At 47.3% G+C, this 24075-nt stretch overlaps 2 protein-coding genes across 3 annotated transcripts in view; one reads left to right on the top strand and one right to left on the bottom strand.

The window, feature by feature from the left end:
- Positions 1-5346, top strand: part of PIAS1 (protein inhibitor of activated STAT 1) — a 95445-nt gene extending 90099 nt beyond the window's left edge. Inside the window, exons 13-14 of the mRNA XM_060260115.1 lie at positions 545-582; positions 1255-5346. Of these exons, the coding sequence (XP_060116098.1) occupies positions 545-582; positions 1255-1551 (335 nt within the window). The 3' untranslated portion in view covers positions 1552-5346. The remainder of the gene's footprint in view (positions 1-544; positions 583-1254) is intronic.
- Positions 5347-10104: 4758 nt separating this feature from the next.
- On the bottom strand, positions 10105-18082 carry CALML4 (calmodulin like 4). 2 transcript variants are annotated; one of them, XM_060260114.1, is made up of 5 exons: positions 17989-18082; positions 17850-17880; positions 14700-14840; positions 10918-11106; positions 10105-10293 (listed from the first exon to the last, which is right to left on the bottom strand). In XM_060260114.1, exons 1-5 carry the CDS (start codon positions 17989-17991, stop codon positions 10193-10195), a joined length of 465 nt encoding a protein of 154 aa, XP_060116097.1. In that variant the 5' UTR covers positions 17992-18082; the 3' UTR covers positions 10105-10192. The 2 variants fall into 2 exon arrangements, with proteins under 2 accessions (XP_060116097.1, XP_060116096.1); XM_060260113.1 differs by having other exon boundaries at positions 17850-18059.
- Positions 18083-24075: the final 5993 nt, after the last annotated feature.

Genomic DNA, 24075 nt, shown 5'->3' with positions numbered 1-24075 from the left:
CCGCCCTATACTCTGAATCTCAGAGTCTCAGAGCGGTCACAATCTCCTCTACCTTCCCCCCCCCCCCACCACAACAAACACCCTGTGAGCTAGGTGGGGCTGAGAGTGCTTTTACAGCAGCTGCCCTTTCAAGGACAGCTTCTATGAAAGCTATGGCTGACCTAAGGCCATCTCAGCAGGTGTAAGTGGAGGAGTGGGGAATCAAACCCTGTTCTCCCAGATAAGAGAGCTATGGCTAACTCAATGCCATTCCAGCAGGTGCAAGTGGAGGAGTGGGGAATCAAACCCGGCTCTCCCACACTTAACCACTACACCAAACTGGTCATTCCAAACGTACTGTGGGGGTTACAGGTGGCAGTTACTGTGTGGTTCTTGCTTATTTGGCTCCATACCCCACCTCCTTGAAGTAACTGATCTGTTCTCCCAAAATGTGTGTGTTCCTGAAATGCATTCTGCTGCAGTTAAAACTTTGCCTGATGGGGGAGGTTTGGCAGACGTTGCAGCTGAGACAATTAACTGCTTTTTAAAACGTTGCTTTTCACAGGATTGGACTTCTTCCCTTTCTTGTCTGGAGACAATCAGGTGAGCGCTTGGTGGTACGAGGCAAATAATGTAAGCGAACAAATTATATTATTAGAATAACCTCTTCCAGCCCAGATGTTCATAGGCAGGGAGAGGAAGAAATTGCTGACAGTTCACATATTACGTTACAAAGATGCTGTCAAAAGACTGATTTGAGGAACGTGGTTAAAAGCACAAAAGTGTCTCTCTTAGCCAGAGAAGCCCGTGATGTGATTCTTTGCATCCAGCAGCGGTTCCCCTTTCTCCCCGTTATTTTTTGGTCCTCTGAAACCGTAATTCAGTTCTCCGTGGGGCTTAGCCTTCCTTTCCCAGTCTACGGCCGTAGGAAGCTGCTGATCTCATAGTCGTAAACGGCGCCTGACGCGCAGACATTCCACTGGGTGTTCTGAGTGGTCCGGATACGCAGGCGTTGCTCTGTGGAGTGCCACCTGGGTTACCAAAATTGGCTGTTACCCATCAGCTGCCTGTGCCGCTCTACGCACAGTGTGAGCGCTCGAAAAAATCAGTGGGAGGGGGAACTGGATTACCCTTCAGCACACTTGAGGGCTCTCCGAACTGGGCTTGTCGTAAAGTAGTGGCAGCGGGACTGTGCGATTGTACCACGTGATGATTGTAAGCAGCCGCTGCAGTTATATTCATAGCTGGCTGTTTTTTTTTCTCCTCCCACCCCAGCATTACGGCACTTCGCTTCTAGCCGCCGCAGCCGCAGCCGTCTCCGCCTCCGACGATCAAGAACTCTTGCACTCCCGTTTCTTCCCCTATGCTTCGTCCCAGATGTTTCTGGACCAGCTCAATGCTGGAGGGAGTGCCACGCTCCCGGCCACGAACGGCAGCAACAGCGGTAGCAACAGCAGCCTCGTGTCCTCCAACAGCCTCCGAGAGACCCACGGCCACCCAGTGGCCAACCGAAGTAGCACGGATCCGACGTCTCTCTTTGGCGTCATCCCGGACATTATTTCTTTGGACTGAGCTCTGTTGAGAGGGCTCTGGACTTGCCGGAGGAGAGATTTGGGGCTTGGTTTTACCTTATTTTTGTTTAGAAATGCAGATGAGCTTTTTTCCCCTTTTTGTAGGGGAAAGAAATATTAAGACATGTACAGAGAACAAAACTATATTTTCAGTTGTACTTTTGTATATAAACAGAAGATGGTTTGACTGGTAAAACAAACAAACAACCCCCCCCCCCCCGCCCCCAAACAAAACCTCCCAAACTAGATTTTTTGGATACCGAAGATTTTACACCTCTCTGTTTGTCTGGAGTGCTGGTTTCCTTTTGAAAGTTTTGATCTTTAACCACATAACCCTTTTATTTCTTTCACAGTGATGCTAACGGAAAAAAGTGAAGTGGCTTTTGAAGTTTCAAAGCTCTGTGTGTGTGGGGGGGTCTTTCTAGTTCCGATGCCAACAGATGGCAACCGCAACAGGCAAAGGAACCGCTTCCCCCTCAGGCTGCAGTCTGCTGGGAATGTGTTTTCTGCACCAGCCTCATCAGAAAGAATGAGCCTTGTGCCTGTTGATTGGCTGTTCCCCCCTCTCCGCTGTAATTTAAGTGCAAATGGAATTCTTCCGTTTATATAAATTGTCCCCCACCCCCACCCCACCCTGGCACTCTTTGCTGGACGTTGTTTGTTCCCTAGTTCTGAAAGTCTGTTCAGAACCTTCCAGTGTTTGTGTTCATTGGACTCCCATCTTTTTTAGGTTTTTATCTGGTTCTTTTCATGGGTCAGATCTCTTAACGAGACAAACTTTTCCTGGCCAGGTGGTTAAACTCAGTTGCTTCCTACCCTGGGATTTTTAGAAAATTACTTGGTCAAATTCTTCTTGCTTCTTTTGTTTGAGTGAAAGTTCCTTTAAAATCAGCGGGACTTCCTTTCGAGTAAGCATGCATAGAACTGGGCATCACAAGTTGCCACTTTTATTTTTAAAAATTATGATTTGAAAAATCCTGCCCATTCTAGCTTCGGTTCTTGTGGAATATAGACATGTTTTCAGATGATTGGCTCTTCCCCTCCTCTCTGCTGTAAATTCTTTCCGCTGTGCCTGGCTTTGACGTCTGTGAAGGCATCTTCCATTTTCTTCCTTTATTTTACCGTTGAGCTGTGAAGCTGTTATTGGTTTCCCCTTCAAGTTTGTCAGAAGCTTTTCCCGCTTTGAAATATGCATGATTTAGAAAGGCATCTATTCAAAGTGGCTGATTATTTAAGCTGTCCCTTTCTCGCTAAATAATGAATCCTACAAGTGAAGAGGAAATTATTTCTTTTGTTGTTAAGAGAATTTTTCCAATGAAAATAAGAAAAAGGGGGATGTAGAAGAGGAGTCCCATGCGTTGCACGCTTGCTCTCCAGTGTGAAATTTTATTTTAGCTAGGTTTTAAAATTCTGGGTTTATAAACATATTGGAAAAGGATTGGGCTGGAGAGAAACCAGGCAAGTTTTTTTGCTCACAAGTTTGGATCAAAACAGTGTCAGAGTTCTTTGAACCATAGCCAGAAAAGGTAGTATGTCGTCGTCTTTTTTTTAAAATAGCTGTCTTGCATCAGAACTTTTCATTGATAACTTGCTTTTATTTCCAAAGGTTCAGTTTTTCAACAGATTGAGAGATTGCACACCTGTTTCAGTGGGTTTTTTTTTTGTAAATGTATCCCTTTTGCCACTTAAAAGCTGAGTTGCATTTTGAAAATGTTTGTTCATATGTACATGTGTGTGTATATATGTATTTATAGATTGGCGTGTGCGTGTATGTCTGTGATGCATGTGTGTTCCATTCATGTCCAGCTGGTACTTTACCGCTGGCCAGTTTATAATTTATTAAATATCAGTAAAAGTCTAAATACAAGGGCAGAGAACAGGAAAGCCTTTCTGAGTTCAGTTTAGCTTGGTATGGCGCCAAAACCTATTTATTTTTTAAGCCGAACACAGCTGTCACAAAAAAATAATACAGAACTTCATTGGACACGCAACCCGCTTATGAGACAATTTGAAGGACCCGTGGAAGCACTGAAAGCAAAAATGCGCATGTGTCAGCAGCGTTGTTAAATGAGAACTGGTAGAATCATCCTCATCCTATCCGAGGCTTGATTCGTACCTGCCGTTTTTGCTCAGCTCAAGGCGTCCACTGGGGGCTTCTACTGAAAGCTGTGCAGTTTCTTGACATGCTAAATCTGCAGTAAGATCCAGATATTGGAGTTGTTGTTTCCCTTGACAGAATGAGTTGCACGGCGGGACGATGCACTTTGGGCTGCGACCGAGTGCGTTTAAGATCTGTTAATTGTATTGCAGAGTAAATGTGTGTATAAGTGCATACTGGGCTGCAGCTGTTGAGAGTTGTGTTTTTTTGTTTTTACCAACTGTTCAGATAACTTTTGCAACCTTTGGGCCTTATCCAAACCAAGTGTGAGCTTTTGAAGCTAACTGAATAGCTGAGAGTTCTGCGAGATACGCGACAGCGAGTCTGCTAGTCCTCAAGCTTTTCCTCGCTAATACCGTCACTACCTGCGGGTGCATTCGTAAGCATTATCCAACATCTAAAAATGAAGAAGTCAGATCCATTGAAATTGGACTCAGCAATATTGGTCAACCCAGAGATGACATTTCCCCCCAAGGACCCTTAAAAAGCTAAGACATAACCAGATAGTGTTCATGTGTCTCTTCTTCAGTCCGAGCTAATAAACACAGTTAAGGGACCTTTTGAATTCAAGGTGTGCTCTTATTTCTGAGGCTTCATACAGGCACAGTACATTTGTCCAGGGGGCCACAAGAGTAGCTAACACTGCTTGGCAAAAAAATACTCAGCCCCTGAAATCCTTCACAGCTCCTTTATAAACACTTGGAGAAAAATGTGGACATTTGACATAAACTCTCGAGTTTGTTTCTGTGTGGACACAGTTTGGGGTTTCCTCATTCAGCCACTTTTTGGGAGTCCTTGATTACTAATGGGAGTGTGTGTGTGTGTGTGTGTATGACTTGTATGTGTGTCTGTATTTTGTACAATGGTTTGCATAGGTGTGGTACGTATACCCACAGATGCGAGATACTTGTATAGCAGGGGTAGAATGACTTTTGTTTTGTTTCTGTTTTTCCCCAATCACTTCTGTGGGCATTACTTAGAGACCTAGTTTTTAAAAATAGCTAAAAGCAAAACCAAAATTAATACCTTGCTAAAACTCAAACCACAGTCTAGCAGTGTTTTCAAGATGGCATTCCTTCATCCCATGTCCCAAACCATAGATCCCCTTCACCCTTTGAAGAATGTTATTGCTGATAGACCTTCCACTTAATGAGTTTGCCTTTCTTTTCTTTTGGGGTGGATACCTTTTTTCACCACATTAAACATTTCAATGTTTTTTTTTCATAATGCTGTTTTTGAAGGGTTTGTTTCTTCTTGTTCTTCTTTTCCTTCCGACGAGAGCTTAAGATTTCTACTGAGAGGCCCCGCTGTGTGCTGCTGTTAATTGTTCTAATTAACAAAAGGGAAAACAATGTGTATATAAACAGAAAACTTAAAAAAAAAAAAGTTATTCCATACACATAAATCTGTGATTCATTGCCTTAAAATTTTTCTCTTTGTTTTCCATACAGCATGCCAAACAAGTTTTAAAAAGTGGCTTTTAAAAGACATGTATAGTAGATCAATGTCAGTTTGTATAAAAGTACCAAGTGAAAATATTTATTACATGCATTGGAAAAAAAAATGGTTTACCCTAATGAATGTTACCTGTTTATGTAAAACATCTTTAGATGTAATAAAAAGCATTATTACATTGTCTCCTCTGAGGCACTGTTTACTCTTGTGCGGGTAGGGGTCTGCGTTCAGTGTAGGCATCCCTATTGGAAGAGGTCTGGTGGAGCAGGAAATTGACTTTAAGGTGACCTTGTAGGGTTTTCAAGACAAGAGAAATTCACACGTGTTTTCTCATTGCTTGCCTCTGTGTAGCAACCCTGAACTTCTTTGGTGGTCTCCCACCTGACTACTAACCACTAATCTACAGGACCACCTTTCTCCATATGTTCCCCAGAGAGCACGGTGTTCAGGGACACAAAACCAACTGTCCATCCTCGGACCAAGGGAGGCCATACTGCGTTCCACACTGGCTAGGGCCTTCTCAGTGGCAGCACCAGAAATGAGGAGTGCTCTCCCGGAGGCTGTCAGGGCCATTTGTAAAGCCATTCCACAGGACCAGGTTAAAACGGATAAAACGGAGCAGACAGGTTAAAACGGATAAAAGGAAGTACTTCTTCACCCAAAGGGTGATTAACATGTGGAATTCACTGCCACAGGAGGTGGTGGCGGCCACAAGCATGGCCACCTTCAAGAGGGGTATAGATAAAAATATGGAGCACAGGTCCATCAGTGGCTATTAGCCACAGTGTGTGTGTATATATAAAATTTTTTGCCACTGTGTGACACAGAGTGTTGGACTTGATGGGCCGTTGGCCTGATCCAACATGGCTTCTCTTATGTTCTTATGACCTCCAAAACTGAATTATTTCGACAGGCCTTCAACACATAAACCGGGAGACGACTGCCACCCTGCACTGCTGAGGAACTACGATCACCATAGGTTCACTGCCAGAAGAAAGAAGATCACATCAGTGTTCCCTCTAAGCTGAGTTAGTGTGAGCTAGCTCACAGATTTTTCGTCTCCAGCTCGCACATTTTTGTCTTCGCTCAGGGAGGATGACCCTAGAGCCAGTTTGGTGTAGTGGTTAAGTGTACGGACTCTTATCTGGGAGAACCGGGTTTGATTCCCCACTCCTCCGCTTGCACCTGCTGGAAGGGCCTTGGGTCAGCCAGAGCTCTGGCAGAGGTTGTCCTTGAAAGGGCAGCTGCTGGGAGAGCCCTCTCCAGCCCCACCCACCTCACAGCGTGTCTGTTGTGGGGGAGGAAGGGAAAGGAGATTGTGAGCCGCTCTGGGACTCTTCGGAGTGGAGGGCGGGATATAAATCCAATATCTTCATCTACCTCACAGGGTGTCTGTTGTGGGGGAAGAAGGGAAAGGAGACTGTGAGCCGCTCTGAGACTCTTCGGAGTGGAGGGTGGGATATAAATCCAATATCTTCATCTACCTCACAGGGTGTCTGTGTGTTGTGGGGGAGGAAGGGAAAGGAGATTGTGAGCCACTCTGAGACTCTTCGGAGGGGAGGGCGGGATATAAATCCAATATCTTCTTCTTAATTGATAACATTAGCTCACAACTTTCATGCCAGTGGCTAACAAAGTAGAATTTTTTGCTCTGCGGCTTAGAGGGCACATTGGATCCCACCTATACTGAGGCTGAACAGCACCTAAAATGTATTTTCAATTGTTATTTTATCGTTTTAAATTGTAATCGTACGTATTTTTGAACGGACCGTCAGCCGCCCTGAGTCCTTCTGCGGAGAGTACGGGATAGAAGATCAAAGTAATAAATAAACCAGGGCTGACCCTTCTGGCCTTCAAAGATCTGCCCCGGATTGGACTAGTCTAGGCTCATCCGGGTCAGAACAGTTAGAGTGGCCCAACACAAGAAATGTTAGGGCTGCTATTAATGTAATCATGCGGTGGCAGAAAGTACTGCCAAGTGGCAGCCAATTTACGGCGATCTCTCCATGGGGTTCTCAAGGCAGGAGACGTTCAGAGGTGGTTTCCCTTGGCTGCCTCTACGTAGCAACCCTGGACTCCCCCAAGGACTAACCTGGGCCGATCCTGCTTTACTTCCCAGATCTCATGAGATCCATCCAAGCTGAGGCAAGAGACAAAGAGCGGTGGGTTGCCTTTACCTGCCTCTGCATAGCGACCCTGTTTATCTTCCAAGATATGGAGGCTTGCAAGATTCTGCCTGGGATAGAGAAGGTAGGGAAAGAAGGACTTTTGCTCCTCTTCTCACAATATGGGAACTTATGGACACTCCATGAAATCGCCGAGCAGTCGGGTTAGAACTGATAAAAAAAACCCTTCACTCAAAGAGTGGTTTACGCATGGAATTCACTGCCACGGGAAGTGGTGGCAGCTGCAAGCATAGACAGCTTCGAGAAGGGATTGGATAAACATCTGGAGCAGAGGTCCATCAGTGGATGTTACAAAAAAAGGTAAAGGTAGTCCCCTGTGCAAGCACCAGTCGTTTCCGACTCTGAGGCGACGTTGCTTTCATGTTTTCATGGCAGACTTTTTACGGGGTTGGTTTGCCATTGCCTCCCCCAGTCATCTACACTTCCCCCCCCCCCCCCGCAAGCTGGGGACTCATTTTACCGACCTCGGAAGGATGGAAGGCTGAGTCACCCTGAGCCGGCTACCTGAAACCAGCTTCCACTGGGATCGAACTCAGGTTGTGAGCAGAGAGTTCAGACTGCAGTACTGCAGCTTTACCACACTGCGCCATGGGACTCTTCAGTGGATTTTAGCCACAGGATATTGTAGGAACTCTCTGTCTGGGGCAGTGATGCTCTGTATTCTTAGTGCTTGGGGGGAAACAGTGGGAGGGCTTCTAGTGTCCTGGCCCCACTGACGGACCTCCTGAAGGCAACTCTTTTTTCTTGGCCACTGTGTGACACAGAGTGTTGGGCTGGATGGACCACTGGCCTGATCCCACAGGGCTTCTCTTAAGAAGTTCTTAAGATCAGAGAGGGTTAGCCTCAATGCTGACTATTTGTTGCGGTTTCAGTCCCCCCAGTCTGAAATTCTGCGCAGAGAATGAGAGACAACCTCACTGCTGTCTGATACGCATTCAAGCAACAAGCTTGAAATAGAGCTAAACAGAGACTTTGGGGACTTAAGTCACAACATCTATTCAGCATTGTGGTGAGAGGGCTGCTTGGCATGCTTTCAAGCAACGAGTTAAAATTGATGGGTTTTGCCACAAGCTGAATCTGATAGTACAAAAACACAGGATGCGCCTTCTATCATTATATTGATACTGAAACTAAGATATTTGGATATTACGGTATATGTATTTTGAGAGGTGATTTTTTAAATATACAATGGATAAATAAATGTTTTAATATTCTTCAGTAATTTTCATGAAAGGTTTGCAGTTGACGGCTGGTAGTGAATGGCTGGCTGCCTTAGGTACAACACACATCTCGTAGCATGTTGTGTATTCTTCCAGTCCTTGGGGTAACAGCCAGTTTGGTGTAGTGGTGAAGTGTGCAGACTCTTATCTGGGAGAACCAGGTTTGATTCCCCACTCCTCCACGTGCAGCTGCTGGAATGGCCTTGGGTTAGCCAGAGCTCTCGCAGAATTGTCCTTGAAAGGGCACCTGCTGTGAGAATTCTCTCAGTCTCACCAACCTCACAGGATGTTTGTTTCGTGGGGGAGGAAGGGAAAAGGAGATTGTAAGCCGTTCTGAAATACAGAGAGAAGGATGGGGTATAAATCTTCGGTCTTCTTCCCTTGAAGAAAATGTTTCATTTTCTAGACCCTCCCAACTCAGACAACCTTAGAATTATCCTTGGTCCCTTATTTTGGTTGTTTGAACTGATTCTGCTGCCCAGTAGAATTTGATCAGTAGAATCGCTGAGCAGTTGGGTTAGCACTAATAAAAGAAAGTACTTCTTCACCCAAAGGGTGATCAACACATGGAGTTCACTGCTGCAGGACGTGGTGGTGGCTACAAGTATTGCCAGCTTCAAGAGGGGATTGGATAAACATATGGAACAGAGGTCCATCAGTGGCTCTTAGCCACAGCGTATTGTTGGAACTCTCTGTCTGGGGCAAGTGATGCTCTATATTCTTGGTGCTGGGGGAGGGGGGACAGTGGGAAGACTTCTAGTGTCCTGGCCGCACTGATAGACCTCCTGATGGCACCTATTTTTTTGGCCACTGTGTGACAGTGTTGGACTGGATGGGCCACTGGCCTGATCCAACAGGGCTTCTCTTATGTTCTTATGTGACACAGAGTGTTGGACTGGATGGGCCACTGGCCTGATCCAACAGGGCTTCTCTTATGTTCTTATGTGATGCAGAGTGTTGGACTAGATGGGCCACTGGCCTGATCCAACAGGGCTTCTGTTATGTTCTTATGTGAAACAGAGTGTTGGACTGGAGGGGCCATTGGCCTCATCCAACAGGGCTTCTCTTGTGTTCTTATGTGACACACAGTGTTGGACTGGATGGGCCATTGGCCTGATCCAGCATGGCTTCTCTTCAGTTCTTATGTGACACAGAGTGTTGGACTGGATGGGCCATTGGCCTGATCCAACAGGGCTTCTCTTATGTTCTTATGTGACACAGAGTGTTGGACTGGAGGGGCCATTGGCCTGATCCAACAGGGCTTCTCTTATGTTCTAATGATCATCGAACATATAACAGACTAATACATTACTGTCCACTTCTACTGAACCAGACCCTTGTCCATAAAGGTCAGTATTGCCCGCTCAAACTGGCAGTGTCTCTCCAGGGTCTCAGACCAAGATCTTTCATATCACCTGCTATTTGATCCCCTTAACTTGGAGAGGCTGGGGTTGACCCTGGGACTTCCTACAAGCCAAGTTGTTTTTCTACTCAAGATTTTTCTCCTTGGGCTGTGAGAAGAATAACTCCGTCTCTACACAGGCAGGCACAAGATTTATTCTTTAAGGTAAGCAAACAGCAAAGGCGACTGAAGGGGGACTCGGTGTGCCCCGGTCCTGGCCCTCAGTGGTCCACAGCGACAGGACGGGTGATGGACTTGACCAGGTCTTCATACTTGACCATCCCGTTGTGTCCCACTTTGGCTTCCTTCAGAAGGTTGTTCACTGCAACACATTTGCACAGTAAGGGAATCACTTCCAACACCCCAATTCGTAGAGGACATCTAAACTGTTGCATAGTGCCGGGGTCCCCAATTCCCGGGCCATGGACCAGTACCAGTCCGTGTCCTGTTAACAACCGGGCCGCAGTGAAGCAGAGGTGCTGTGCTGACCCTTTTGCCCCACCACTCCTGGGTGGACGGAAGAGGCTGCACCAAATTTGCAGCATAGCATCTGGTGCCTCTATCCAAAACACCCTCCAAGTTTCAAAGAGATTGGACCAGGGGGTTCAATTCCATGAGCCCCCAAAGAAGGTGCCCCTATCCATTATTTTCAGTGGAGGGAAGGCATTGAAAAGGTGTGTGGTCCCTTTAAATGTGATGGCCAGAACTCCCTTTGGAGTTCCATTATGCTTGTCACACCCTTGCTCCTGGCTCCACTCCTATGTCTCCTGGCTCCACCCCCAATGTCTCCTGACTCCACCCCCAAAGTCCCCAGCTGTTATTTGAATTGGACTTGGCAACCCGAGAGGCAAACGGGAGTGGACCATGCTAGAAGCCACAATCTCGCTTTCAAACTCAGCCTCCAGCCCCCAAGCATGGGGGGGGGGGTGGCGGGAGCTGCTCTCACCCTCTTCCCCGGACAGCTTCTCTCCGAGGCCGGTCAGCTTGGCCTTCAGTTCAGCCACTGTGATGACCCCGGTCTTCTGCTCGTCGGTCATCAGCATGGCGAGCAGGATTTCGTTCTCGGGGTCTTCTTGCTGCATCTGCTTGTACATTATGGACAGGAAAGTGGAGAAATCCAGCTCTGCGTTGTTGCCTGGAAGCAGGAGGGGACAGAATCAGCTTCCAGGATCCTGTCCGAAAGGGCTGCCGTGAAATCCCAGAGGAACCCAAGAGCTGCACTGCTGGATCTCAGAGCAAGGCCTAATCTAAATCCGCCCTCCCACCACCACCTCGTTGAGCCTGGGAGCCAAGGGTCCAATGCTCTCTTTTGTGAGCAAAAATTCTGATCCATGAACTACTGGCATTCAAGTTGTGAGCTCCTGCATCAATTAGCTTGCTCTGGGGCCATCCTTCCTGAGCGAAGACAAAAAGGTGTGAGCTGGAGGCTAAAAAACTGTGAGCCTAGCCCACACTAACTCAGCTTAGTCCCCAGCTTTTCCCGGTGCCTGCCGGGTGTTTTTGGAAGGTATACGACTTAGAACACTCCGTGAGAGCTTTAACTAATACAAATATTGAGAAAGTTTTAAAGTACAGTATTTTTCACATGTTAATTTAGAAATATTGTACAGTCCATTTTACAATATACAGTGTTTTTTCTCTGTTTGCGGGACTTCCTGAAGCCCAATGCAGGTGTGACTGCAATCCCCAAACAGGTGTGGCTGCAGCTGGATTGCCGTTTCCGTCCACTCTCAGAGTGAATCCTTCCTCAGGCAGCTCACCGAGGGATTGGAAAGGAAAGGTCCCCTGTGCAAGCACCAGTTGTTTCCGACTCTGGGGTGACGTTGCTTTCACAACGTTTTCACGGCAGACTTTTTTACGGGATGGTTTGCCATTGCCTTCCCCAGCCATCTACACACACAGACACACACACACCCCAGCAAGCTGGGGATTCCTTTTACCGACCTCGGAAGGATGGAAGGCTGAGTCAGCCTTGAGCCAGCTACCTGAAAGCCCAGCTTCCGCTGGGGATTGAACTCAGGTCGTGAGCAGAGCTTAGGACTGCAGTACCGCAGTTTGTTTTTTACAATATTTCAATTGGCATTGCTCCGTATCTCCAGTGTCCTTCGCTTCTCTTGAAAGGGCTTTTGAAAGGTGTTTTTGGAAAGAAGATGGGGCCAGGTAATAATAATAATAATAATAAATTTTTATTTATACCCCGCCCTCCCCGCCTAGGCAGGCTCAGGGCGGCTTACAGGACATGGTATAAACCATGTTATAACAGTAAAAACAAGATAATACAGTTACAATACAATTTGTAAATTAAATATTATTAAATAAATAAATTAAAAGCAGTATAACTTAATGGTGCCACAATCTCAATATGGACAAAGATGGCTTGATGCTACTACCAGGTTCTATTTTAGAAAGCTAGTTGGAAGAGGGCGGTTTTGCAAGCCCTACGGAACGGATTGAAATCCCGTAGGGCCCGCACCTCCTCCGGCAGCTGGTTCCACCATTGAGGTGCCAGTATCGAGAAGGCCTGCTCTCTAGCTGTTTTTAATTTGGCCTCCTTTGGCCCAGGGTGAGGTTCTTTCTCAGCAAGCCTTCTGATTGGCCATTGGAGATTTCATCGGCTGTGTGGGTTTTTAAAAACACTGTTTTGACAGCAGCGTCCTCTGCAACACAAGGATCTTCTCTGTGTGACTGAAGGGGAGCCGTGGCAATTATTATGAACATATGAAGCTGCCTTCTACTGAATCAGACCCTTGGTCCATCGAAGTCAGTATTGTCTTCTCAGACTCAGACTGGCAGCGGCTCTCCAGGGTCTCAAGCTGAGGTTTTTCACACCTATTTGCCTGGACCCTTTTTTGGAGATGCCAGGGATTGCACCTGGGACCTTCTGCTTCCCAAGCAGATGCTCGATCACTGAGCCACCGTCCCTCCCCTATTTTGTGGCTGACTCCGCCTCCTGCTGCAGCTGTTTCATGGCAGCCATTTTGCAACCGTGCTCACCATGCGGTGTCCGAATTCCAAAGGTGCCCACAGGCCCCAAGTGTTGGGGGACGCCTGCTGTAGGTGCTTGTGGGGTTTTCAGAACACCTGGAACAAAATGCCACCCATTGGGGCAAGGTCCGCTGGCCAAAAATTGGGAGGTTCCAAGCCAAGGGTCTGAAGGGGTGTTCCCTGCATAGCTGCCTCTTGGAGTTTTATAAGTATCCTTCAGTGAACTGGAAGAAAGCCAGGATTGGGTTTTCCAGGGGAAAAGTGACCGTGATCCAGTCTACAACTGAAGACCAGCCCAAAAAGACGCTCACAAAGAATTTCTTCCCAAGCCACTGGTGCTCAAAGTTACACTGTCTCTACTACACATGGAGGTCCTATTTAGATATTCTAGGTGCCAGAAAGAGCGTGGGTTACCAACAGGGCTTTTTTTGTAGCAGGAACTCCTTTGCATATTAGGCCACACCTCCCTGATGTAGCCAATCCTCCAAGAGCTTAGAGGGCACTTCGTACAGGGCCTACTTGGTGCCAGTTTGGTGTAGTGGTTAAGTGTGTGGACTCTTATCTGGAAGAACCGGGTTTGATTCCCCACTCTTCCACTTGCGCCTGCTGGATTGGCCTTGGGTTCACCATTAGCTCTGGCAGAGGTTGTCCTTGAAAGGGCAGCTGCTGTGAGAGCCCTCTCAGCCCCCCCCCCCACCTCACAGGATGTCTGCTGTGGGGGGAGAAGATACAGGAGATTGTAAGCCGCTCTGAGTCTCTGATTCAGAGAGAAGGGCGGGGTATAAATCTGCAATTCTTCTTCTTCTTCTACTGTAAGCTCCAGGAGGATTGGCTAAGAACATAAGAGAAGCCATGTTGGATCAGGCCAATGGCCCATCCAGTCCAACACTCTGTGTCACACAGTGGCCAAAAAATTATATACGTATATATATATACATACACACACTGTGGCTAATAGCCACTGATGGACCTCTGCTCCATATTTTTATCTAACCCTCTCTTGAAGCTGGCTATGCTTGTAACTGCTACCACCTCCTGTGGCAGTGAATTCCACCTGTTAATCACCCTATGGGTGAAGTACTTCCTTTTATCCGTTCTAACCCGACTGCTCAGCAATTTCATCGAATGTCCACAAGTTCTTACATTGTGAGAAAGGGAGAAAAGTACTTCTTTCTCTGCTTTCTCCATCCCATGCATAATCTTGTAAACCTCTATCATGTCCCCCCGCAGTCGACATTTCTCCAAGCGAAAGAGCCCCAAACGTTTCAACCTTTCTTCATAGGGAAAGTGTTGCAACCCTTAAATCATTCTAGTTGCCCTTTTCTGGACTTTCTCCAATGCTATAATATCCTTTTTGAGGTGCGGCGACCAGAACTGCACACAGTACTCCAAATGAGACCGCACCATCGATTTATACAGGGGCATTATGATACTGGCTGATTTGTTTTCAATTCCCTTCCTAATAATTCCCAGCATGGCGTTGGCCTTTTTTATTGCAATCGCACACTGTCTTGACATTTTCAGTGAGTTATTTACCATGACCCCAAGATCTCTCTCTTGGTCAGTCTCTGCCAGTTCACAACCCATCAACTTCTATTTGTAGCTGGGATTTTTGGCCCCAATGCGTATTACTTTGTGCCCCAGTGTGCTACATCAGGGGTGTGTGGCCTAAGATGCAAAGGAGTTCCTGCTCCCAAAAAAGCCCCGGTTACCAGGATTACCAATTCCTTTCCTTTTACTTACCCACTTTATGGGCCTGAAGGTGGTTGGTGACTTCGCCTGGAGTGGGGCTGGCCCCCAAGCAACGCATAACGGTGATGAGATCGCTTGCCTTGATCTTGCCTTTGTGCTTCTTATCGTAGAGGGAGAAACATTCCTTGAACTCTGGTTGGGGAGAGAAGGAGGACCCCAGTTTCAACACTGCACCTGAATACTGTTGGGTATTCGATCCAGGTGGGTAGCTGTGAAGCAGCAGAAGAAATTTTGAGTATAGGGGCACCCTGAAGACCGAGATAAGTTTATTCAAGTATGAGCTTTCATGTGCAGGCACATATGTCATTAAATCCAAGCATATTGGGACCTAGAAACTTAGCTTGTTGTTGCCATCTAGTCTTTGCAGATGTCAAAACATCTTCAGTAAGTTGTATGCTAATCTGCTGTTCACCTAGGTAGAGGAATCTACCTATATATAAGAGCTGTCAATTTCCATTTCTATGTATCTGAGGAAGTGCGCGTGCACAGAGAAGATAATCCCTTGAATACACTTTTGTTGATCTAGAAGGTGCCTGATTGGACTCAAACTTTGTTCTGCAGTTGGGCATTGTAACTCTGTATGCAAGAGGATCTGGGAGGGAAAGGGTTAAGAAAATTCACTCTCAGGTACGCTTGGCCCCGCTCTCTCAATGGTCAGATGCTGATCGGCCCTCGCTGGCCTTCTGGTTTTCCATCTTCTATAGGACCTCCCTTCTCTCTCTTCCTTGGGCTTAGAGCTGTAGCAAGTTAACCTTTTTTGAAGTTCATCTGTTCACAACCACTTAAATCTACCTTCATGAATATGTCATGTAAGATGTGCTTCTATTTTTGTATGCACAATTTCTTTCTCTTGTGGAGTTAGGGTTGCCAAGTACAATTCAAGAAATATCTGGGGACTTTGGGGGTGGAGTCAGGAGACTTTGGGGGTGGAGCCATGATCAAGGCTGTGACAAGCATAATTGAACTCCAAAGGGAGTTCTGGCCATCACATTTAAAGGGATGGCACACCTTTTCAATTCCTTCCTTCCATAGGAAATAATGAAGGATAGGGGCACCTTCTTTTGGGGCACATAGAATTGGACTCCCTAGTCCAATCTTTTTGAAACTTGGAGGATATTTGGGGGAGAGGCACTAGATGCTATACTGAAAATTTGGTGCCTCTACCCCAAAAAACAGCCCCCCCAGAGCCCCAGATACCCGCAGATCAATTCTCCATTATTTTCTAAGGGAATAAATCTCCATAGGGAATAATAGAGTTCCCAGCAGACATTTCCCTCCCCTCCCCCCGCTTTCTGATGATCCCGAAGCAGGGGTGTGTGTCTCCAAACTGGGGGATCCCCTGCCCCCACCTGGGGATTGGCAACCCTATGTGGAGTCAGATCATCTTCGTGATTGGTTTGAACAGCATTTCTCCACTAACTGAGAAACATGGAGGATCAGGGATACTGTGGGCAGTGTTCCCTCTAAGCTGAGTTAGCGTGAGCTAGCTCACAGATTTTTATCCTCCAGCTCGCACATTTTGGTCTTAGGAAGGATGGCCCCAGAGCATACTAATTTATGCAGGAGCTCGCAACTTTCATGCCAGTCGATCACAAAGTAGCATTTTTGCTCACAAGGCTCTGCAGCTTAGAGGGAACATTGACTGCGGGATTTCAGGGGACCCCCCTGCCAGCTCCCACCTGGAGGTTGGCATCCCTACACTGAAGTCCCTCCCCTCTACAAACCCCGCCCTCCCCAGACTCCATCCGTGATTCCCGAACCTCCAGGACAGAGAACAATGATCGAAGCCACGGCGATTTTTAAAATCAATCAACTCGATCAGCATTCCTTAAAGTTTTCACCTTCTCCATCAAAACAGCCTCCTGCTCACCTAGGCTGGTGGCGCCTTGAAGTCCGGAACTCATTCTTGAACTATTTTTCAAAAGTATAGAACTCTTCATATCAATGTTAACAAAACCAACAATGAAACAGATGCTGTAATCACGTGACATGATACTAATACCCAAGGCAAGAACTGAACGGATTGAAAGCAATTCTGCAGTTCAGTGCCGCAGCCATTTACCACACTGAGTTTTTACACAGGCAAATCATTGTGACTTGATGTTTTTTTTTAAAGGAACATATTTCATTGGATGCTTTGAATAATCAGATTATTATAGCAAATCTGAGCCCAGGGGCACCTTTTTGAGACTAACAATTTTTTATTCTGGGTATAAGCTTTCCCGTGCAGGCACAAACGTATGAAACCTTTTTATGCCTGGAATTCAACTTGGTTTAGGGTTGCCAATTCCCAGGTGGGGGCAGGGGATCCCCCAGTTTGGAGGCGTTCAGGGACGTCAGAAAGCGGGGGGAGGGGAGAGAAATGTCTGCTGGGAACTCTGTTATCCCTATGGAGATTTATTCCCATAGAAAATAGTGGAGAATTGAGCCGCGGGTATCTCAGGCTCTGGGGAGCCCCCTGTTTTTTGGGGTAGAGGCACCAAATTTTCAGTACAGCATCTAGTGCCTCTCCCCAAAGTATCCCCCCAAGTTTCAAAACGATTGGACCAGGGGGTCCAATTCTATGAGCCCCCAAAGAAGGTGCCCCTATCCTTCGTTATTTCCTACGGAAGGAAGGCATTGAAAAGGTGTGCCGTCCCTTTAAATGTGATGGCCAGAACTCCCTTTGGAGTTCAATTATGCTTGTCACAGCCTTGATCTTGGCTCCACCCCTAATGTCTCCTGGCTCCACCCCCATAGTCTCCCGGCTCCACCCCCAAAGTCCCCAGATATTTCTTAAATTGGACTTGGCAACCCTAACTTGGTTGGTCTTAAAGATGTCCCTAGACTCAAACCTTTGTTCTGCTGCTTCGGACCAAGACTGCTACGCACCTGAATCCACTTAGGTTGCTTACAGGTTAAGTTAAAACTGCAAAGCAGTGAAACTCTTGGACTTGGAGCTACCACAAGGTGGCATGACGCCAGATTTGGGAGGAGGGCCGAATGCTGCTCTGCTATTAAAATGCAGGACCCAGAGACTCAGCCAGTGCCCGGTGAGAGCTGCCTGGAGCATTCCCAAGGCAGAGCGGGATCAGTTAGGAAAAACACCAGATATGTTAAAATATAATTGACTGCCATTGCTTTTTTAAGAAAGGTACATACCGTTGATTTGATCCTGGGAGAGGAATTTTGCCTGCAATGCACACACAAGACAAGACACCAGGTTAAATGAAGCTGTCTGCAAATAAAGACTCCCTTCCCCCATTCACATGCACAGAAACCAGAACTCTCCTTTATTCACCATGACTGGCTTTTATCGGCTTCTCTTGGGGCTGCAGTTGCTTGGGCCGCCTCCTCCCGTTGTCCTCTCCCTCTCCGGCGAGGCTGAAGTCCACTAGTCGAGAAGGGCGGGCAGAGTAGCTGGCAGGTGTAACAAAATACCCTTCGGTGATGTGGAGACGAAAAGATCCATGGCAGATATTAGATTTCGGTGGCACCAAACTGCAGGTTGGGGGGACTGCAGGAGTGGCTTTTTTTTAAAATCCCTCATGTTGTCGTCTTAACGTGTTGTCATGTTAAGAAAAGTAATATGAATATGCAATAGAACAACTCCAGGTAAGAGAGAGAAGCAGAGAGGTCCTATATAAGACAGAAGAGAAGCAACGGCCAAAGAGGCTCAACATCTAACTGATGGGGGGGCGGGGGGGGGTATTGCCAAGTGTACCCAAGCACGAGAATTCTCTTTGCCCTTGAATAAAACAAAGGGTTGGCCTCTCAGGACTTGGATGGGAGACCACCAAGGAAGCCCAGGGTTGCTACGCAGAGGCAGGCAACGGCAAACCACCTCCCTTTGTCTCTCTCCTCACCTGGATGGCCCAGACTAGCCTGATCTCATCAGATTTCAGAAGCTAAGCAGGCCTGGCCGAGGAAGTTTAGGTAAACCTGTGCTTTTATATAAATTAACCATCAGCAGTAGTAATCTCTTATCTATGGTAGTCTGATTTAATTTAGCCCATAATCTTTCCCTCACAACCGAATCAAAGGGTGCTTTCAGACCTGTCTTTAGGGAAGAGGGAGTCCAGAATGTGCCGGATGCTCGCAAACTTTATTTGAGCAAAGTTCTCCCTCAGATGATTTATGGAACGCAAATATTGCCTGTGAGTAAAATTAAAGAATTGGAGTTAGTGCAATCGAAATTTCTTAGAGCACTTTTTTATACCCCGAAAAGTACGCCAAGTTTGATATTGAGACAGGAAGCTGGTTTATCTACAGTTACATTGAACGTCTGGATTCAGAGGTGTAACTATTGGATTAAGACTCATCTCAACCCGCTGGGGCTTATCCCTGATTTTTTGACATCAACTCCATATCCCCAATGGTCTCATAAAGTAGTTGATAAACTGAAATCAATTGGGTTAGACCCTGAAAATTTATTAGAGGGAGGGCAGAAGTATGCAAGGAGTTTGATTTCTCAAAGATTTAAGGATATCGAAGCACAAAATGATTATGCAGCCCGACCTTTTTATTACAAGAAACTGAAACTGGGACTAAGCCTAAATTCCGCATCTTATCTTGGATTTATAAAAAAACCCCTAATTATAGATGGGCATTTACTAGAGCCCGTTTCTATGCGCTCCCATCAGCAGCCCTTTTTGGTAGATATTCCCGGACTCTCAGGCACCAGAGGATTAGTTTTTGTGCGTCGGATCAGGTGGAGTCAGCCGCCCATATATTTCTTCATTGTCCTATGTATGGCGAAGAGCGGCAGCAGCTGCTGATACCCCTTCTCTCACATTTTAAACCATTGGCAAATTATCGTAAATATGCCGAGGAACAATTGATGAAGCTTTTATTGGCTGACAATTATGATTCCGTCTCACGCAAGGTTGCTAGGTATTGTTATCTGGTAATTAAAAAGCGTAGATCGTGCTGTAAGTTGAGTCATTCGTGAAGGATTAGTTCGGTCCGGAATTTTAGGATTTATAGCTGTAATTCTCTATTGCCGTGTTCTTATATTGTATTATATTATTTCGTATGCTGGTCTTATGGCTGTTTTTAATAAACTTCGACTTTGAGGAAGTCCAGGGTCGCTTTAGCCATTCTTCATAGAGGCAGGCCATGGCAGAAACCACCTCTGAACGTCTCTTGCCTTGAAAAACCCACAAGTTTGTCATAGGTCTGTCTTTTGCCCTTGACAACTTTGGGGGCAGTATTTAAAGTACTCTGTTGCAGACTGTGGAGAGCACCCCAAATCTGAAGAGGCAAAAACCCTGCCACCTTTGAGAGGAGTTCATCCACCACAAACTGAAGTGGAAGATAGCTGCAAATCTACAGCTATGCCCTATAATTGGCCAACCAATCTTTAACCTGATTCATCAACAAGCTCCAGCTTTAACTGGTAAGGCAGGAGGTGATTCTGGGGCCGTTTTGGCTTTCAAGGGTTATTGAAAATCACAGATTTGTACCCCGCCTTTCTCTCTGAATCAGAGACTCAGTGGCTTACAATCTCCTATAACTTCTCTCCCCACAACAGACACCCTGTGAGGTGGGTGGGGCTGAGAAAGTTCTTACAGCAGCTGCCCTTTCAAGGACAGAGTCTCAGAGCGGCTTACAATCTCCTTTCCCTTCCTTCCTCACAACAGACACCCTGTGAGGTGGGTGGGGCTGAGAGCTTTCCCAGAAGCTGCCCTTTCAAGGACAACTCTGCGAGAGCTCTGGCTGACCCAAGGCCATTTCAGCAGCTGCAAGTGGAGGAGTGGGGAATCAAACCCGGTTCTCCCAGATAAAAGAGCTATGGCTAACCCAAGGCCATTCCAGCAGGTGCAAGTGGAGGAGTGGGGAATCAAACCCAGTTCTCCCAGATAAGAGAGCTCTGGCTGACCCAAGGCCATTCCAGCAGGTGCAAGTGGAGGAGTGGGGAATCAAACCCCGTTCACCCAGATAAGAGTCTGCACACTTCACCACCACACCAAACTGGCTCTCAAGACAGTTTGTAACAGAGAGTTTAGTGGGATATTTGACGGCCTTTCCTTGAACCAGTAAAAAAGCAGATTTTTTTTCTGGGGGAGGGGGGGAACTGCTTTTCACAGTCTTCAAGATTCAAAAAGCCTTCATTGACTTTTCAGTTTCTCCCGTCATGTAATGAATTAATGGATGAACAATGCTTTGCCCAGATCTAGTTGGGTTGCTCCTGAGCTAGTGGGCACAGGTTAAACTGATCTCACCAGATCTCTGAAGCTAAGCAGGGTTGTCCCTGGTTAGTCCTTGGAGGGAGAAGACCAAGGAAATCCGGGGTAGCTACACAGAGGCAGGCAAACCACCTCTGGATGTCTCCAGCCTTGGAAATCCTACAAGGTCACCGTAAGTCAGCTGCAACTTGTCAGCACCTTCCACCAGCCGTTCAGTCAAGATGAAGGCAGCTTCACGCGAAGTTCATTAGGTTAATGAAATGCTTTAGCCTTAGGAGTGTTCAAGGGGCAAATGAAGAAAACGACATTGGATTTATATTCCGCCCTCCACTTAAGAGTCTCAGAGCGGCTCACAATCTCCTTTATCTTCCTCCCCCACAAAAGACACCCTGTGAGGTGAGTGGAGCTGAGGGAGCTCTCCCAGAAGCTGCTCTTTTAAGGACAACTCCTGCAAGAGCTATGGCTGACCCAAGGCCATTCCAGCAGGCGCAAGTGGAGGAGCGGGGAATCAAACCCGGTTCTCCCAGATAAGAGAGCTCTGGCTGACCCAAGGCCATTCCTGCAGCTGCAAGTGGAGGAGTGGGGAATCAAACCTGGTTCTCCCAGATAAGAGAGCTCTAGGCTGACCCAAGGCCATTCCAGCAGCTGCAGGCGGAGGAGCGGGGAATCAAACCCGGTTCTCCCAGATAAGAGAGCTCTGGCTGACCCAAGGCCATTCCAGCAGCTGCAGGCGGAGGAGTGGGGAATCAAACCCGGTTCTCCCAGATAAGAGAGCTCTGGCTGACCCAAGGCAATTCCAGCAGCTGCAAGTGGGGGAGTGGGGAATCAAACCCGGTTCTCCCAGATAAGAGAGCTCTGGCTGACCCAAGGCCATTCCTGCAGCTGCAAGTGGAGGAGTGGGGAATCAAACCTGGTTCTCCCAGATAAGAGAGCTCTAGGCTGACCCAAGGCCATTCCAGCAGCTGCAGGCGGAGGAGTGGGGAATCAAACCTGGTTCTGCCAGATAAGAGTCCACTCGCTTAACCACTACACCAAACTGGCTCTCAAAACCACTGGTGGCCACCACTCAGTGCTTATAATGGAAGATGCAGAAGATCCAGGAATAGGACAATCTGGAGGACCTGGCGGCTGTTCTGAAGTTTTAAGGGCTTTGTGTTGGTTGTCGGTTCTTCCCGTTCCCAGTGCTGGCATCAGCAAGGTCGTACTTGGAGTTGGAAGTAGGTGGCCATCCCAGCATCGACCTGGGAAACTGCGGATGAGCTTCTAATGAAAGAGGGGGAGGGACAATTGCCTACCTTTGAACTTTAAAAAAGAAGAGTTCCTGTTGAAGTTTTCAGAAGTGTCAAAAAGCCATCAAAAGAGTTGCTGAAAAATAAGCGTTAACGGGGCCTATCCTATTCTGGCCTTTACATAAAAATCTGCACCCAGATTCAAACAAGGCTAAAGAAGCCCATCTTTGCATGGAGGATAAGTCTGTCAATGGCTACTAGTTACGGTGACTGAGGGGAACCTCCACATTCAGAGCCAGTAGACCTTTGAATCCTAGAGCTGGGAGGTAACCTCAAGGGAAGGCCTCGGTCTCCCTGCCCTGTTGTTGGCCCTCCAGAGGAACCGATTGTGAGACAGGAGGCTGGACTAGATGGACCCTCACTGGTCTGATCCAGCAGGGCTCTTCTGATTTTCTTCTCAGGGGAAGGCCACGGCCTCTCTGCCCTGTTGTTGGCCCTCCAGAGGAACTGGTTGGCCACTGTGTGAGACAGGAGGCTGGACTAGATGGACCCTCACTGGTCTGACCCAGCAGGGCTCTTCTGATATTCTTATCGGGGAAAGACTTGGCCTCTCTGCCCTGTTGTTGGCCCTCCAGAGAGGCCACTGGTTGGCCACTGTGAGACAGTAGGCTGGACTAGATGAACCCTCACTGGTCTGATCCAGCCGGGTTATTCTGATATTCTTCTCAGGGGAAGGCCTCGGCTTCTCTGCCCCGTTGTTGGCCCTCCAGAGGACCTGGTTGGCCACTGTGTGAGACAGGAGGCTGGACTAGATGGACCCCCATTGGTCTGAATCAGCAAGGCTCTTTTATGTTCTTATCAGAGGAACGTCTCCGCCTCCAGGCCCTGTTGTTGGCCCTCCAGAGGACCTGGTTGGTCACTGTGTGAGACAGGAGGCTGGACTAGATGGACCCTCCCTGGTCTGATCCAGCAGGGCTCTTCTGATGTTCTTATGAAGGCCTCAGTCTCTCTGCTCTATTGTTGATCCCTCAGAGGAACTGAGTCGGCCCCTGTGTGAGACAGGAGGCTGGACTAGATGGACCCTCCCTGGTCTGACCCAGCAGGGCTCTTCTGATGTTGTTATGAAGGCCTTGGCTTCTGTGCCTTGTTTTGTGTGAGACTAGATCCTGGACTGGATGGACCACTGGTCTGATCCAGCAGGGGTCTTGCATTCTTATGAAAGTCTTGGCCTCTATGCCTTGTTACTGGACCTGCAGAGGTACTGGTTGGCCACTGTGTGAGATAGGATGCTAGACTAGATGGACCCTTCCTGGTCTTATCCAACAGGGCTCTTATGTTCTTATGCATAGTTTATTCTGCTCTCCACCACAGGGGAAATGGGAAACAGGGAGTGGGGGGGAATTATAGCACCAAGCACCAACTGTAGTACAGAAGTCTGTGGGGCTCTTCTCTGGCTTCTGGAATGCTAACTATCACGACCTTCTGAAAAGCTTCCCTTCCAAGCTGGAAGGACAAGAATCACAAGAAAACCCTGAAGCTCAGAGCTCAAGCCAACTACAACTTTTAAAGTTCAGTGGTGGAACAAAACTGGGGGAGTGGGCAAATATTCTCCCTACAACCCAAACACTGCATGACAAACCAAGGCTGCCCCTCTGTGCAAGTTTACTGGCGTCTGCATAAGGCATGCGGCATAATTTGCTTCCAAGTAAGAGACTAGGCAGCGGTTTGTTTTTATTTCCTTTATGACCCACCTTTCTTCCCAAGAGGGACCCAACGCAGCAGTCTTCCTCTTCTCCCCCTTTTCCTCACAACAGCCCTGTAAGGTAGATGAGGCTGAGCAGCAAAACAGGGATTTGAACCTGGGTTTCCCAGATCCTAATTTGAATCCAGTGGCACCGGCAAAGTTTTATTCCGGGCGTAAGTGCACACCAAAGCTCATATCACCTTTGTAAGAAATTTTATAGCACCATT

This window comes from Heteronotia binoei, chromosome 19 (genome assembly GCF_032191835.1).
Source record: "Heteronotia binoei isolate CCM8104 ecotype False Entrance Well chromosome 19, APGP_CSIRO_Hbin_v1, whole genome shotgun sequence".
Lineage (NCBI taxonomy): Eukaryota > Metazoa > Chordata > Lepidosauria > Squamata > Gekkonidae > Heteronotia > Heteronotia binoei.
Note: the sequence above shows the minus strand (reverse complement) of the source record. Positions and strands in the feature narration are given on the sequence as shown.